The sequence below is a fragment of the Rhinoderma darwinii genome, chromosome 7 (genome assembly GCF_050947455.1).
Source record: "Rhinoderma darwinii isolate aRhiDar2 chromosome 7, aRhiDar2.hap1, whole genome shotgun sequence".
Lineage (NCBI taxonomy): Eukaryota > Metazoa > Chordata > Amphibia > Anura > Rhinodermatidae > Rhinoderma > Rhinoderma darwinii.
The window spans coordinates 71,939,130-71,957,807 of NC_134693.1; the positions used below are offsets into that span (position 1 = coordinate 71,939,130).

At 41.9% G+C, this 18,678-nt stretch overlaps 1 protein-coding gene across 2 annotated transcripts in view; it reads right to left on the reverse strand.

Annotated features, from left to right (window-relative positions):
- The window catches only part of RBX1 (ring-box 1), a 58,758-nt gene that overhangs the window by 22,765 nt on the left and 17,315 nt on the right, over positions 1 to 18,678 (reverse strand). For both annotated transcript variants that reach the window (XM_075832280.1, XM_075832281.1), the window contains exon 3: positions 5,266 to 5,336. In XM_075832280.1, the coding sequence (XP_075688395.1) occupies positions 5,266 to 5,336 (71 nt within the window). The remainder of the gene's footprint in view (positions 1 to 5,265; positions 5,337 to 18,678) is intronic.

The following is an 18,678-nucleotide window of genomic DNA, read 5'->3' on the forward strand; positions in this document are numbered from 1 at the left end:
GGCAGCTGGGACCACAGTCACCAAGAAAACCATTGGTAACACATTACGCCGTAATGGATTAAAATCCTGAGGTGCCCGCAAAGGTCCCCCTGCTCAAGAAGGCACATGTACAGGCCCGTCTGAAGTTTGCAAATGAACATCTGGATGATTTTGAGAGTTATTGGGAGAAGGTGCTGTGGTCAGAGGAGACTAAAATTGAGCTCTTTGGCATTTACTCAACTCGCCGTTTTTGGAGGAAGAGAAATGCTGCCTATGACCCAAAGAACACCGTCCCCACTGTCAAGCATGGAGGTGGAAACATTGTTTTGGGGTGTTTCTCTGCTAAGGGCACAGGACTACTTCACCGCATCAATTGGAGAATGGATGGAGCCATGTACCGTCAAATCCTGAGTGACAACCTCCTTCCCTCCACCAGGATATTAAAAATGGCTCGTGGCTGGGTCTTTCAGCACGACAATGACCCGAAACATACAGCCAAGGCAACAACGGAGTGGCTCAAAAAGAAGCACATTAAGGTCATGGAGTGGCCTAGCCAGTCTCCAGACCTTAATCCCATCGAAAACTTATGGAGGGAGCTGAAGATCCGAGTTGCCATGCGACAGCCTCGAAATCTTAATGATTTACAGATGATCTGCAAAGAGGAGTGGCCCAAAACTCCATCTAACATGTGTGCAAACCTTCTCATCAACTACTAAAAACGTCTGACTGCTGTGCTTGCCAACAAGGGTTTTGCCACCAAGTATTAAGTCTTGTTTGCCAAAGGGATCAAATACTTATTTCTCTGTGCACAATGCAAATAAATATATATAATTTTGACAGTGATTTTCTGTTTTTTTTTTTTGTTTTTTTTATATGATCTCTCACTGGTAAAATTAACCTAGCCTAAAAATTCTAGACTGTTCATGTCTTTGACAGTGGGCAAACTTACAAAATCAGCAAGGGATCAAATACTTATTTCCTCCACTATACATGATAGTATCTCATTATTCCAAATTTCATATCTTTCAAATACATAGATAAACTTATTTAAATGCATGTACACAACAGAATATACACAAGAAAATGTATCATAGTGCATGAATACTACCAAGTATAAGATAATTATTACAAAAAGGTAATAAAAAAAAAAAAATATATATATATATATATATATATATATATATATATATATATATATATATATATACACACACACACATACATACACACATACATACATACATACATACATACATACATACATACATACCATACACACGTTTTCTTCCTGGCGAGGAAAAAGTTTTTTTTTTCTTTGAACTTTATTTTTTTTAATAAGTCTTCTCATCACTGGCTAACCGGAGCGCACACATATGCAGCAGCGATACAAAGCAGACGCCGCAGAGAAGTGAGAACAGCAGAAGCCGCTCTGACAGTCTGCAGCAGATTGGACAGTGTTCGAGCGCCGACGATCATGTTTCCCTGCCTTTTCCATGTCCAGGAATGCCCCACCGATAGTATAGGGGCTAATTTAATAATAATGGCACCAATATCTCCAGATCTGGCAGAGGCTAGACGGGTAATTCAAAGTGCCCCAGAGTCTGTGCAGCAGCGCCTAGAATACATGGTATGACATGAACAGAATTAACCCCTTAACGAACTATGAAATGTAGTTACGTCATGGTGCGTTAGGGGGTGTGACCACCCTTTGCCTACAAAACAGCATAAATTCTTAAGGGTACACTTGCAGACTCATGGATTTTATAGGATTATAGTCAGGTGTTTGATTAACCAATTATACCAAACAGGTGATAATGATCATCACTTTCATATGTAGGTTGAAGCAGTCATTAACTGTAGCAGAAACAGCTGTGTAGGAGGCTTAAAACTGGGTGAGGAACAGCCAAACTCTGCTACAAAGTTGAAAAACCGCTTCATGTCACAGGTCCACCATGGCAAGACCGAGCACAAGGTAGTTATACTGCATCAGCAAGGTCTCTGCAAGGCAAAGATTTCAAAGCAGACTGGGGTTTCAAGAAGTGCTGTTCAAGCGCTTTTGAAGCAGCATAAAGAAACTGGCAACGTTGAGGACTGTAGATGCAGTGGTCGGCCGAGGAAACTTAAAGGCATGGTGTTGCCCGAAAAACATGTTTGTTTTTTTTTTATTAAACATTTAGTGTGTGGGTGATTAAACATTGTTCACATTTTTTTTATTTTTTTCACGAGTCAGGAAATATTATAAATTATTTCTAATTTATAATACTACCCATTTTTGGTCACTAGATGGAGCTATTTCCCAAAATTGCAGCATTGCAACATTGGGTTAAAAGCTCTCGCTCTAGTGAGCTCTCAGCATCCCCCCCTCCTTTATCCTGGCTAGTGCCGGGATAAACGAGGGGTTTGAACGGTGTAACCTCCTACACTGTGTGTCGCCATTTTTTGAGCTAACACACAGCGTAGTAGGTTTACATACAGTAGTAAACACACACAAACTCGAACATACATTGAAATCTCTTACCTGCTCCTGCCGCTGCGGCTCCCTCCGGCCCGTCCGCTCCGTTTGCTGCCGCTGGTCCAAGTGCACAAATCCGGAAGCCGCGACCGGAAGTAGTAATATTACTGTCCGGTCGCGACTTCCGGTCCACAGGAAAATGGCGCCGGACGGCGCCAATTTCGAATTGGACTGTGTGGGAGCGGCGCATGCGCAGTTCGCATCAAACAGACGCCGTACACGGAAGTCAATGGGACGGGAGCCGTTCGCAGTCCCTATGGGACTGTGGCTGCCGTATTCCATGTCTGTATGTGTCGTTAATCGACACAGACAGAAATGGAACAAAAAATGGCAGCCCCCATAGGGAAGAAAAAGTGAAAAAATAGAAAAAAGTAACACACAAACACACAAATAAATAAAAACGTTTTTAATAAAACACTAACATAAAACAAAAAATTTTGGTGACACTATTCCTTTAATGCAGCAGATCAAAGACATATCATGCTTCCTTCCAGTTTGAAATCGAAAGCTGTCCAGCAGTGCCATCACCTGAAAACTGGTAGAAACCAGTGGGACCCAGGTATACACATCTACTGTTTGGAGAAGTCTGGCCAGAAGTGCTCTTCAAGGAAGAATTGCGGCCAAAAGGCCATACCTTCGAAGTGGAAACAAGGTCAAGCAACTCAACTATGCACAACAACATAGGAACTGGGGGTGCAGAAAATTGGCAGCCGGTGCTCTGGACTGAGGAGTCAAAATGTGAAATATTTGGATGTAACAGAAGGCAGTTTGTTCGTTGAAGGTCTGGAGAGCAGTACAATAACGTGTCTGCAGGCAACAGTGAGGAATGGTGGAGGTTCCTTGCAAGTTTGGGGCTGTGTTTCAGCAAATTGAGTTGGGGGATTTGGTCAGGATTATTGGTGCTCTCAAGGCTGAGAAATACAAGCAGATACTTATCCATCATGCAACACCATGAGGAAGGCATTTGATTGGCTCCAAATTTATTCTGCAGCAGGACGGCGACCCCAAAGGGTATGTGCACACGATGAGAGGCTTTTACGTCTGAAAAGACACTGTTTTCAGGAGAAAACAGCTGCGTCGTTTCAGACGTAAATGCTGCTCCTCGTATTATGCGAGGCGTCTTTGACGCTCGTAAATCTTGAGCTGCTCTTCATTGTCTTCAATGAAGAATGGCTCAAATTACGTAGCAAAGAAGTGTCCTGCACCTTTGCCGAGGCAGTCAATTTACACGTCGTCGTTTGACAGCTGTCAAACGACGACGCGTAAATTACTGGTCGTTTGCACAGTACGTCGGCAAACCCATTCAAATGAATGGGCAGATGTTTGCCGACGTATTGTAGCCCTATTTTCAGACGTAAAACGAGGCATAATACGCCTCTTTTACGCCTTAAAATAGGTTGTGTGAACCCAGCCAAACAGAGTCAACGTTGAAGAAGGTTCTTAATGACTTAAGTGAGGATATGGCCCTCACAGAGCCTTGACCTCAAGGTAGGGTCTGTCTGGGATTACATGGACAGAAGGATTTGAGGAAGCCTACATCCACAGAAGACCTGGGGCTAGTTCTCCAAGATTTCTCTCTCTCCATGTGCACATCACCCAAAAAGCGGATGAATCAACGCCTTAGCTTGAATAAAGAATTTGTAGGAAAAGTAACAGCACCAGATAAAGGTAAACGTAAAAGGTAAGCGGAGATAAATTGGATTAAACGTGGAGGAGTTTATACAGCAGTAAATCAAAGAATCTAGCACTGGTGTGAGACTGTAAAACTTACCAGGAAGGATTTATAAATGGGGTGGACAGCAGATTATATGAACTTCAGAGTTTGCATGGAAAAAAAACTACATTTTAACAGTAAGTATATTACAAAATTTATCTAGATCAGGTATACTATTAGATTAACATAAGATGTTTGAAAAGTTACGGTCCATTTAAATGGTTTCCTATGAAACCAGTGCATGTGTATGAGACCAAGAACCTAGATTGTAGGGCTGGACAATTAATCGAAAAATAATCAAATTGAACTTCAGCTAAATTAAATAAACGTCATCTTGCGAATTTTGGATTTATTAATTATTCTCTCCCGGTTTAAAAACTATCCGTTTCTTCAGGACGCAGATACAGTTGAACGCAATGGTAGAGCAGGGGACCGTAAGGTCCCTGCTCTACCATTAACTTTGTATCGCTGGACGCGAGGCAATGACGTCAATGGGCCAGTCTGTGCCGAACTGCACAGACCAGAGGGATCTCTCTCCACTCGTCATTGGAACAGGGTTAGGTGAGCATGTATATTATTTTTAATCAGGCACTATTGGGGGCAGCTATAAGAGCATTATACTGTGTGGAGGACCATTATGGGGGGGCATTATACTGTGTGGAGGACCATTATGGGGGGGCATTATACTGTGTGGGTGTAGGTATGGGGGCATTGTACAGTGTGAAGGACAGCTATGGGGGCATTATAATATGTGGAGAGCAACATACTGTGTGGGATTAGTGTCAGGGGGTATATTATATACAGTAGTGTACAGCAGGCTCAGGATAAATATTAAGTCAATGGTGTAGCACGCAAATAGGGGGCATGGCATGCAAAAGGGGTGTGGCCTAAATAATCATAATTGAGGTTGCACGTTCAATTAAATGGGGTTTTTGATTTAGGTCATAATTGCCCAGCCCTACTAGATTGTGAGCTGCAACAGCAACCAAAACGTAACAATTAAAATGTCAAACAAGAATTGCCATTGAGTAACAGATTGTTCAGGAATTTGGGCACTTACATTGCACACCCCCCATGCCACAGTGCATTCCTCTGATGTGGCCGATGCCTGGTTAGCTTGACATTCTATACCTAGCAGAGATATTACAACATTTAGGAATTAATGAACACATTTGTAATTACATTTTTAATTTAAAACAAAAGAATACAACCTTTTGAATAATAGGTTTTCTTCAAGGATTATTCCTAAAATACACAACTGATCCATTAGGCTAGAACTACACACAGAACTTTGCAGTACGACAGGAAAGTGTACCAGTCGCTTTAAATTACACATTCTATAAGTCAATAGCACTAGCAAATACAAGAAACTTTGCAATATATCTTGAGAAAAATGCCAGTCTCCAGTTACCGGGCTCTTCTCAATTTTCTGCTAAAATCTGTATTTAATGAGGCAGAGAGACAGCTCACTGTAGGATTATGTTACAGCTGAAGGAAGGGTGGGGGATTATTTACAAAAATAGATTGGAGTTGTCACGATAGAAGAATTTGGATTTAGATACCGATACTTCGTGTAATATTGTGATTCGATACCAAAACGATACTTTGCAAACAATAAAAACTTCTTCCATGGAGGCTCATAATATCTCGTGCCTCACAATAAGAAGTGAAAGAAAGCGGTTTCTTTTTTCACAGCGTACACTCAAATGCTATAAATTTGTTGCGCAGGTTATTACGGTCTCGACGATACCAAATGTGTGTATATTTTATGTAGAGACTTATTTTAATGTTTAGGGCCTGTTCACATCACCGTTCGCTTTCGGTTCCGGAGTTCCGTCGGAGGTTTCCGTCGGGTGAACCCCGCAACGGAAAGGGAAAGTGAAACCACAGCTGACGGAAACATCGCTAATGGTTTCCGTTCGTCACCATTCCGGCAGGTTTCCGGTTTTCTGACGGAATAGCGCAGTTGACTCAGCTGGTTTCACTTTCACTTTCCTTTGCGGGGTTCACCCGACGGAAACCTCCCCCGGAACGGAAAGCGAACTGTTGTGAACAGGCCCTTATTGTAAAAAAAATATATATAAAAAAAAAAAAAAAATTAAAACACTTTTTTCACTATTCTATTTTTAAACTTTAATGTATGGGCATATATCTATAGGCCAGTACAATAGCCTGTGTACTGATAGTACACAGGCAGTTTTTAGGACATACCCAAGTATGCCCTAACACGATGAAATATGGTCTGACAGCCCTGGGGTCCTTCAATGGACCCTGGGCTGTCTACACATATAGGTATTATTTACAGAACCATGCACGGAAACCTCTGACAACGATCGACCAGTCCCCTGCCTCATCCGGCAGAGTGGTCTATCTGAAAGATTGTTGATTCCCACTGAAGGTCTGAAAACCCTCCTGAGGGAGACAATGCTTACAGCCAAGTACCAACAAGGTGATCATATCACATACGCTGACTACTGAATGACCAAGTCTCATTATGTTATCAGACTAGGGAGTGCAGCCGTGCCCTTCTTTCTCCCACTACTTTCATCATATGGAACCCCTGCGGTGCCTGCCTCCTACAGAAAGTAATCTGACCGAGTACCTGTAGGAGGGGCCCGACACTTATTCTCAGTGTCACGCCTCCTAGTTGCAACAGCATGTACCCATGGTCTGTGTCTCCCAATGACACGAGCAAGAAAAAGATTATGGCAACGCAAAAAAATAAAATGTTAATTTTTTTTAAATGCCGTTACGCGTCATGCACATGAACGTGTGCGCTGGCCGGGTCCCGGCAGTGATCCGAGAAAAGATAGAACATGTCCTAGGTTTCCTCGGATCGGAGACCCTGAATTTTTCACAGACCCGATTCACCCGCTAAGGCCTCATGCACACGACCGTAAAAACACCCGTTATTACGGGTCGTAATTACGACCCGTAATAACGGGCTCATAGACTTCTATTGGCCACGGGTACCTTCCCGTTTTCTTACGGGAAGGTGCACGTGCAGTTGAAAAAGATAGAACATGTCCTGTTTCAGGCCGTAATAACGGCACGGGCAGCCCATAGAAGTCTATGGGGCTCCCGTAATTACGGGTGACTACGTGTGTGCACCCGTCATTACGGGAGCGTTGCTAGGCGACGTTGGTAAATAGTCACTGTCCAGAGTGCTGATCAGAATATAGAGCAACCTGTAAAATAAAAAAATAAAAAAAAAAAGTTCATACTTACCGAGAACTTCCTGCTTCCTCCAGTCCGGTCTCCCGGCCGTTGCCTTGGTGACGCGTCCCTCTCGACATCCGGCCAGACTTCCCTGGACGACGTTTCAGCCCATGTGACCGCTGCAGCCAATCACATGCTGCAGTGGTCACATGGACTGCCGCGTCATCCAGGGCTGGATGTGAAGAGAGGGACGAGTCACCAAGACAACGGCCGGGTATGAATTTCTTTAACTTTTATTACAGAAAGGGCTGTCCCTTCTCTCTATCCTGCACTGATAGAGAGAGGGGGCTGCCGATTACTGCAGTGTAATTTTGCAGCCAAAAACGTGCCCGTAAATACGGGTGGAATACGGGTGACACCGGGCCCGTATTTACAGGCACGGGCCCGTAAAAACTGGTGCAAAACGGGTCGAATACGTGTGACACCGGAGCTGTATTTATGGGTGGGAAAAAATACGGTCGTGTGCATGAGGCCTAAGAGAATGGGTCCGTGAAGACTATCGGGTGCCACTCAGATGCCGTCAAAAACGGGCCAAGTGGCACAACGGTCGTGTGCATGAGGCGTAAGTGTGCAAAAGTATAGAAAATCACTATAGAAAAACGTGGTATCCCCATAATCATTACGACCAGCAGAATAAAGTTATGTTGTTTATACTACTGGGTAAACGGTGTACATTTAACCCCTTAACGACCAAGGACGAAAATGTACGTCATGGTCGGCTGCTAGTTCCCGCACCATGACGTACATTTTCGTCCGCATTTCAAACTGTCACTCTGTGTAAACACAGAGTGACAGACCCGCGCTGACAGTTGTCCCCGACAGCTGAGACATCAGTCTTGCCGGACAGCGGACCATCGCCGCTGATTTCGGCAGTTAACCCCTTAAGTACGGCGACGGATTGCCGTCGCCGCATTTAAGTGGTTTGAAGCACATCAGCAGCCCCCACGAAGTGATTGTGGGGGCTACCGATGCTTGTCACGGCAATCGGAGGTCAGATAATGACCTCCGGGTTGCCATGCACGGAAGCCTCGGAGGAACAGCCTCCGGCCGTTCCTCCTCTGCTTCCTGTCAGTGTGACAGTCACGTCACAATGACAGTTAGAGTACATTACACTACGTGTGTAGTGTAATGTACTCTAGCAGCGATCAAAGCTGCAAGACTAAGTGTCCCCTAGTGGGACAAGTTAAAAAAGTAAAAAAAAGTAATAAAAATGTTTTAAAAAAAGTGTAAAAATAAAAGCTATAAGTTCTATAAACACTAAATGCTTTTTTTCCTATAATAAGACTTTTATTATAGAAAAAAAATGAACACGTTAAAAAAGTACACATATCTGGTATCACCGCGTTCGTAACGAACCCAACTATAAAACTATAATGTTATTTTTCCCGCACGATGAACACCCCAAAAAAAATCAATAAAAAACTACGACAGAATCGCAATTTTTTGGGTCACCACCGCTCCCTAAATAAAGAATAAAAAGTGATCAAAAAGTCGCATGTACCCGAAAATAGTACCAATAAAAACTTCTATCCGTCCCGCAAAAAACAAGCCCTTACACAGCTTTTTTGACTAAAAAATTAAAAAAATTATGGCTCTCAGAATATGGTGACACAGAATTTTTTTTTTTTATAAATAAGTCATTTTATTGCGCAAACGCTAAAAAAAAGGACCAAACCTATATACATATGGTATCGCCGTAATCGTACCAACCCGCAGAATAAATTAAAAATGTCATTTATTGCGTACGGTGAGCGCCGCAAAAAAAAAACGGTGTCAGAATTCCTGTTTTTTGCTCAGGATTGCAAAAAAATTGAATAAAAAGTGATAAAAAAAAAAAAATCGCATGTACCCCAAAATGGTACCAATGAAAACTACAGATTGTCCCGCAACAAATAAGCCTTCACACCACTCTATTGATGGAAAAATAAAAAAGTTATGGCTCTTGGAAAGCAGGGAGTGAAAATCTAAAATATGAAAGCAAAAAATGGATCAGTCCTGAAAGGGTTAATTCATTTCTAATGAAAAAACGTATGACCACATGTTGGGTATTTCCGTACTCGGGAGAAATTGCTTTATAAAAAAATGGTTGTTTTTTTCCTCCTTTATCCCTTGTGAAAATGAGAAAATGCAACATTTTAGTGGAAAAAATTTTGATATTAATTTTCGTGCCCTAATTCTAATAAACTCTGCAAAAGACCCGTGGGGTCTAAATGCTCACTATACCCCTAGAAAAATTCCTTGAAGGTTTTTCCAAAATGGGGTCACTTTTGGTGGGTTTTCCACTGTTTTGGTCCCTCCAGTGCATTGCAAATGCGACATGGCACCGAAAACCATTCCAGCAAAATCATAAATCCAAATGGCGCTCCTTCCCTTCTGAGCCCTGCTGTGGGTCCAAACAGCAGTTTATTACCACATATGGGGTATTGTCGTAATCGGGAGACATTGCTTTACAAATGTTGGGGTGCATTTTCTTCGTTATTCCTTGTAAATAATAAAAATTTCTATGTTGTTTCAGAAAAAAAGTACATTTTAATTCTTACAGACTAATTTCAATATATTTAGCGAAAAACCTGTGTGGTCAAAATGCTAACTATACCCCTAGATAAATACCTTAAGGGGTCTAGTTTTCGAAATGGAGTCGTTTATGGGGAGTTTCTATCATTCTGGCAGCTCAAAGCCTCTCCAAATGTACATTGGGGCCTAAAACATTTTCAAGCAAAATATGAGTCCTGAAAGCCTCCGGGTGTTCCCTTCCTTTGGGGCCCTGCCGTGTGTCCAAACAACGCATTAGGGCCACAATGTGGGTATTTTTGAAAACAGGAGAAAGAGGGTGATAGATTTTGGGGTGTGTTTCTTCATTTTCATGGTCGCTTTACAAAGAAATCGGTCTTCAAACAAATACTTTTATGAAAAAAGTGAAATTATTTTTTTTTTCACCTGATATGCATTAAATTTAGCAAAGAACTGTGGGGTCAAAATAATTACTATACCCCTAAATAAATACCTTATGGGGTCTAGTTTTCTAAATGGGGTCGTTTATGGGGAGTTTCTATCGTTCTGGCAGCTCAAAGCCTCTCCAAATGTACAGTGGGGCCTAAAACATTTTCAAGCAAAATATGAGTCCTGAAAGCCTCCGGGTGCTCCCTTCATTTTGGGTCCTGCCGTGTGTCCAGGCAGCGCATTAGGGTCACAATGGGGGCATTTTTGAAAACAGGAGAGAGAGGGTGATAGATTTTGTGGTGTGTTTCTTCATTCTCATGGTCGCTTTACAAAGAAATTGGTCTTCAAACTGATACTTTTATGAAAAAAAGTGAAATTATTTTTTTTTTCACCTGCTATGTATTAAATTTAGCAAAAAACTGTGGGGTCAAAATACTTACTATACCCTTAGGTAAATACCTTAAGGGGTCTAGTTTTCTAAATGGGGTCATTTGTGGGGGTTTCCATCACTCTGAGACCTATGAGCCTCTGAAAACCTGGCTTGGTGCCGGAAAACAAAATGTACTTCAAAATTTATAAAATTATTCAATTTGTAAGTCCTCTAAATTGCTGAAAATTTATTTTATTTTTTCAAAAGTGCTGCCAAAATGGAGTAAAGAGATAGAAATATATATTTAATTAAAAAAATTGTACAGTATGTGTGTACATATGTGACATATTGCAGTTAAAAATAGGGGAAAATGGTAATTTTTACAAAATTTCTTCCATTTTTCTATTTTTTAATTAATTTCCGCAAATCGTATCAGTCTACTTTTACCACTAAAATAAAGTACAACATGTGACGAAAAAACAATGTCAGAATTACTTGGATATTCAAAACTTTCACAGAGTTATTCTCTGATAAAGTCAGACATACCAGATTTGACAAATCTGGCTTGGTCATTAAGGTACAAACATGCCCGGTCATTAAGGGGTTAAAGAGGCTCGGTCACCAGTTTCTAAGTGCCCTATCTCCTACCAAATCTGAAATGCGCTGTAATGTAGTTTCTTTTTTTTTTTTTAAAGTTTATTTTTGACAGAGTTAAGATGATTTTTTGTTTTATGCTTATTCTTAAACAGGCTTTGACACCACATTATAAGTTAGATCCTAATCCTAACCATCTTTGTGCTACACGTGTTTACGATATTTTCAACAAGTTACAATGGTCATCAGTAAATATAAATGAATATTGAAACTTAAAGAGGCTCTGTCACCAGATTTTGCAACCCCTATCTGCTATTGCAGCAGATCGGCGCTGCAATGTAGATTACAGTAATGTTTTTATTTTTAAAAAACTAGCATTTTTGGCCAAGTTATGACCAATTTTGTAGTTATGCAAATGAGGCTTGCAAAAGTCCAAGTGGGTGTGTATTATGTGCGTACATCGGGGCGTTTTTAATACTTTTACTAGCTGGGCGTTCTGAGAGAAGCATCATCCACTTCTCTTCAGAACGCCCAGCTTCTGGCAGTGCAGACACAGCCGTGTTCTCGAGAGATCACGCTGTGTCGTCACTCACAGGTCCTGCATCGTGTCAGACGAGCGAGGACACATCGGCACCAGATGATTCTGCAGCAGCATCGGCGTTTGCAGGTAAGTCGATGTTGTATTTACCTGCAAACGCTGATGCTGCTGCAGAATCAACTGTAGCCTCTGGTGCCGATGTGTCCTCGCTCGTCTGACACGATGCAGGACCTGTGAGTGACGACACGGCGTGATCTCTCGAGAACACGGCTGTGTCTGCACTGCCAGAAGCTGGGCGTTCTGAAGAGAAGTGGATGATACTTCTCTCAGAACGCCCAGCTAGTAAAAGTATTAAAAACGCCCCGATGTACGCACATAATACACACCCACTTGGACTTTTACTTTTAAACACACCCACTTGGACTTTTGCAAGCCTCATTTGCATAACTACAAAAATGGTCATAACTTGGCCAAAAATGCTCGTTTTTTTAAAAATAAAAACGTCACTGTAATCTACATTGCAGCGCCTATCTGCTGCAATAGCAGATAGGGGTTGCAAAATCTGGTGACAGAGCCTCTTTAAGGCATACTTTAGGGGCATCATAGTTAAACGACAGTCAGCTAAACAAATGAGAAACATACAAGCAGATTCGGCTCTTAAGATGAAACTGGCAGAGGCAGAATACAACTTCAAAGTTCTCTTTAAGAGGCTCTGTCACCACATTATAAGTGCCCTATCTCCTACATAATCTGATTGGCGCTGTAATGTAGATAACAGTGGTTTCTATTTTGAAAAACAATTTGGAGAAACTTACGAGCAATTTTAGATTTATGCGAATTAGTTTCTTAATGCCCAACTGGGCGTTCAACTTTTGACCAAGTGGGCGTTGTGAAGAGAAGTGTATGACGCTGACCAATCAGGGTCATACACTTCTCTCCATTCATGTCCATTTGTACTCCCAACATGATCTCGCTGTGCTGTCACATACGTCCACGTTAACTTTACTGAGGTGTCTAGAGAGTGAATAGACATCACCTCCAGCCAGGAGGATACATCTATTCACACTCCCGACACGTCGGTAAAGTTTGTGTGGAGGCCATGTCTTTTCATTCTCCTGACACTCCGGTAAAGGAACTGCAGAAGTAAGTGACAGCACAGCTTGGTCAAAAGTAAAAAAGAAACGCCCAGTTGGGCATGAAGAACAAATTTGCATATAATTAAAAATCTTTTTTTTTTTTTTTAAACGTTTATTTTTCAAACAGCTATTTTTCAAACAGCTATTTTTAGATTAGGTAGGAGATAGGGCACTTAGAAACTGGTGACAGTGCCTCTAAGATGCAAAATAGTTCTGTCAGAGTTGCTGTTTTTTTCTCCATTACCCCTAAACTTTATTAATTAAAAAGGTTAAAAAGGTTAAGTACCCCAAAATGGTGCGTATAAAAAAAACAAAAAAACACAGAAGAAACTCGTTAAAAAGTTATGGCTTTTGAAATGAACACAGACACACACAACTTTCTCTTCTGATAGCTAATGGGTTTATTGGCAAATAACTTACACTACCGTTCAAAACTTTGGGGTCACCCAGACAATTTTGTGTTTTCCATGAATACTCACACTTATATTTATCAAATGAGTTGCAAAATGACTAGAAAATATAGTCAAGACATTGACAAGGTTAGAAATAATGATTTTTATTTGAAATAATAATTTTCTCCTTCAAACTTTGCTTTCGTCAAAGAATGCTCCATTTGCAGCAATTACAGCATTGCAGACCTTTGGCATTCTAGCTGTTAATTTGCTGAGGTAATCGGGAGAAATGTCACCCCATGCTTCCAGAAGGCCCTCCCACAAGTTGGATTGGCTTGATGGGCACTTCTTGCGTACCCTACGGTCAAGCTGCTCCCACAACAGCTCTGTGGGGTTGAGATCTGGTGACTGCGCTGGCCACTCCATTACAGATAGAATACCAGCTGCCTGCTTCTTCCCTAAATAGTTCTTGCATAATTTGGAGGTGTGCTTTGGGTCATTGTCCTGTTGTAGGATGAAATTGGCTCCAATCAAGCGCTGTCCACAGGGTATGGCATGGCGTTGCAAAATGGAGTGATAGCCTTCCTTATTCAAAATCCCCTTTACCTTGTACAAATCTCCCACTTTACCAGCACCAAAGCAACCCCAGACCATCGCATTACCTCCACCATGCTTGACAGATGACGTCAGGCACTCTTCCAGCATCTTTTCAGTTCTTCTGTGTGATCCAAACACCTCAAACTTAGATTCGTCTGTCCATGACACTTTTTTCCAATCTTCCTCTGTCCAATGCCTGTGTGTTTTGGCCATATTAATCTTTTCCTTTTATTAGCCAGTCTCAGATATGGCTTTTTCTTTGCCACTCTGCCCTGAAGGCCAGCATCCCAGAGCCGCCTCTTCACTGTAGACGTTGACACTGGCGTTTTGCGGGTACTATTTAATGAAGCTGCCAGTTGAGGACCTGTGAGGCGTCTATTTCTCAAACTAGAGACTCTAATGTACTTGTCTTGTTGCTCAGTTGTGCAGCGGGGCCTCCCACTCTGGTTAGAGCCTGTTTGTGCTGTCCTCTGAAGGGACACACCGTTGTAGGAAATCTTCAGTTTCTTGGCAATTTCTCGCATGGAATAGCCTTCATTTCTAAGAACAAGAACAGACTGTCGAGTTTCACATGAAAGCTCTCTTTTTCTAGCCATTTTGAGAGTTTAATCGAACCCACAAATGTAATGCCCCAGATTCTCAACTGGCTCAAAGGAAGGTTAGTTTTATAGCTCCTGTAAACCGCAAAACTGTTTACAGCGGTGCTAACATAATTGCACAAGGGTTTTCTAATCATCCATTAACCTTCTAACACAGTTATCAAACACAATGTACCATTAGAACACTGGAGTGATGGTTGCTGGAAATGGGCCTCTATACACCTATGTAGATATTGCATTAAAAAAAAAAAACAGACATTTGCAGCTAGAATAGTCATTTAGCACATTAACAATGTATAGAGTTTATTTCTGAAGGTTTTCATTGAAATAAAACTGCTTTTCTTGCAAAAATAAGGAAATTTCTAAGTGACCCTAAACTTTTGAACGGTAGTGTACTTTAAAAATGTTTTAACCCCGCACGTAAAAAAAAAAAAATTAAAATAAATAAATAAGTTAACCCCTTAGTGACCAGCCTATTTTAGGCCTTAACCCCTTCCCGTGATTTGACGTACATGTACGTCATGGAAAGCATTGACTTCCCGCAAAATGCCGTACATGTACGTCAAATGTTTGGCACCGGCTCAGAAAGTCGGTGCCATCATCACCGGATCTCAGCTGTTTCTTACAGCTGACATCCGACTGTAACGGCGGGGACCGAAATTAGCTTCGATCCCCGCCATTAACCCCTTAAGTGCAGCGCTCAAACGCGATCGCTGCACTTAAGGTGTTTGCAGCTCATCGGAGCCCCAGCAATGAAATTTCCGGGGTTCCGGTGGCTGCAATGGCAACCGGAGGCCTAATACTGGCCTCCCGGTCTGCCTAGCACAGAAGCCGGTCAAGATCCGCCCGGCGGCGGAGCCTGATCGGCTTCCGTAGCTGCCGGCAAGATGGCGCCGGGTCAGGAGCTGATCCGGCGTCATCAGCGGTGGATGTCAGCTGTACTGTACAGCTGACATCCACCTGCAACGGCAGGAACCGGAGCTAGCTCCGATCCCTGCCATTAACCCCTTCGATGCAGCAATCGAAAGCGATTGCTTCATCGTAGCGGTTACTAGCAGATCGCCAGCCCTGACAGGCAATCGGGACTGGCGACTGCTGTTATGGCAACAGGAGACACAATGGTCTCCTGCTCTGCCATTACGGAAGCCTATTAGGCCCCGCCGGGAGGCGAAGCCTAATCGGCTTGCTGTCAGTGAATGACTGACAGATCTAATACATTGCACTACATAGGTAGTGCAATGTATTAGAAAAAAAAAAAATCTGACCGTTGGACCTTCAAGTCCCCTAGTGGGACTTGAAGAAAAGTGTAAAAAAAGTATAAAAAAAGTGCAAAAAATAAAAGTTTGAAAACAATAAAAGTTTCAAGTAATCAAATAAAACACAATCCCCCTTTTACTCTTATCAAGTCCTTTATTATTGAAAAATAATAATAAACCATATGTATTTGGTATCGCCACGACCGTAACGACCTGAGGTATCAAAATATTGTATTATTTATTGCACGCGGTGAACAGCGTAAAAAAAAACGTTACCAGAGTTTGTTTTTTAGTCACTTTGCCCTACAAATATTAGAATAAAAAGTGATCAAAAAGATGCACGTATCCAAAAATGGTACCTATAAAAACTATAGCTCGTCCCGCAAAAAAACCAAGCCCTCATACAGCTCCGTCGACAAAAAAATTAAAACGTTATGGTTCTCACAACTTTGCAACAGAAAAAAAATACATTCTTTTTACAAAAGTAATTTTATTGTGAAAAAAGTTGTAAAACATAAAAAAATGCTATAAATTAGGTATCGCCAGAATCGTACTGACCCACAGAATAAAGTTAACATGTAATTTATAACTCGTGATGAACGCTGTATAAAAAAACGAAAAAAGCTGTGCCAGAATTGCATTTTTTTGTTTACCTGGCATCCCAAAAAATAGGATAAAAGGTGATCAAAAAGTCGCATGTACCCCAAAATGGTACAAATAATAACTACAGCTCGTCCCACAACAGACCAGCCCTCACACTGCTACGTCTATGAAAAATAAAATTAGTTATGGCTCCAATAAGTCAGGAAATAAAATATGCAGTTGTGCCCGAGGGGAACATTTCTTCTGTTTGAAGAGGCGATTTATCAAGGACCTAAAATTAGGGAACCAGGAAAGGGAGGGCCCAAACATATCCGCTGGAAGTGACGGTGCCCGTATTATACCAGGACAACACTTTCCCAGCAAAATTCCTCAAACTACAAAGGTGCAGAGTGTGGACCAAAAGGGGGATAAGAAATGACACCATTTATCAGTGCGACACTGGCCTGTGCGGAAAGGATTGCTTCACAGCGTAACACACATCTATGGATTATTAATTTTTTTTCATACCACCTGACTATGCCCCTTATATACTCCGCCCCGCTTACATGTACCCCCACATTATAAAACACCAGCAATACTCAAACAAATTTAGTACCAAGCAAAATCCGCTCTCCAAAAGCCAAATGGTGCTCCCTCGGCTCTGAACCCTACAGCGTGCCCAAACAGCAGTTTCCTTCAACATATATGGCATAGTCATACCCGGGAGAACCCTTTTAACAATTTTTGGGGTGTGTGTCTCCAGCGTCATAAGCTTGGCATGACATATTTGCCACTGAATGGCATATCTAGGGAAAAATATAAATTTTTAATTTGCACCATCCGCAGTGCATTCATTTATGGAAAAGACCTGTGGGGTGAAAATGCTCACTACGCCTCTTAATAAATGCCTTGAGGGGTGCAGTTTCCATAATGGGGTCACTTCTCAGGGGTTTCTTTTTATTATTTCACATCTGAGCCTCTGCAGTTGTGAACCAATACTTTGTAAATCGCCAAATTAGGCCTCCACTCCGCATGGTACTCTTCACTCCTGAGCCCTGTCATATGTCCAGGCAAAAGATTAGGGCCACATGTAGGGTGTTTCTAAAACCGGGAAACACCGCATAATAATTAGAGGGCTGTCTTGTTATGGTGGCACAAGCCGGGCACCACATATTGGCATATCTATGGAAGAAAATCCCATTTTCACTCTGCAACATCGAGTGAACACTAATTTCTACAAAACACCTGCAGGGTTAAAATGCTTACTACACCCCTTGGTAAATGCATTGAGGGGTGTCGTTTCCAAAATGGGGTCACTTCTGGGGGGTTTCCACTGTTTTGGGCCCACAGGCGCCCAGAAACCAATCCAGCAACATCTGCACTCCAAATGGCGGTCCTTTCCTTCTGAGCCATGCAGTTTGCCCAAACAGCAGTTTATGACCACATATGGGGTATTGCCGTGCTCGGGAGAAATTGCTTTACAAATTTTGGGTTCTTTTTTTCCTTTATTTGTTGAGAAAATGAAAAAATTTGCGCTAAAGCTACGTCTTATTGAAGAAAAAGGACTGTTTTTATTTTCACTGCCTAATTCTAATAAATTCTATGAAACGTCTGTGGGGTCAAAATGCTTACTACACCCCTAGATGAATTCCTCAAGAGGTGTAGTTTCCTAAATGGAGTCCCTTTTTGGGCGTTTTCATTGTTTTGTCCCCTCAGGGGCTTTGCAAATGTGACATGGCCGCCGCAAACCATTCCTGCTAAATGTGATCTCAAAAAGCCAAATAGCGCTCTTTCCCTTCTAAGCCCTGCCGTGTGTCCAAACAGCCGTTTATTACCACATGTGGGGTATTGTTTTACTCGGGAGAAATTGCTTTACAAATTTTGTGGTGCTTTTTCTCCTTCAGTCCTTCTGGAAATGAGAAAAAATTAGCTAAACCTAGATTTTTTTTGAAAAAATGTAGATTATTATTTTCAGGGCCTACTTCCAATATTTTCTGCAAAAAAACTGTGGGGTCAAATCGCTCACTATACCCCTAGATAATTTCCTCAATGGGTGTAGTTTCCGAAATGGGGTCACTTGTGGGGGGTTTCCACTGTTTTGTCCCCTCAGGGGCTTTGTAAATGTGACATCGCCTCTCAAACCATTCCTGCTAAATTTGAGCTCCAAAAGCCAAACGGCGCTCTTTCCCTTCTAAGCCCTGCCGTGTGTCCAAATATCCATTTATTACTACATGTGGGGTAGTGTTTTAC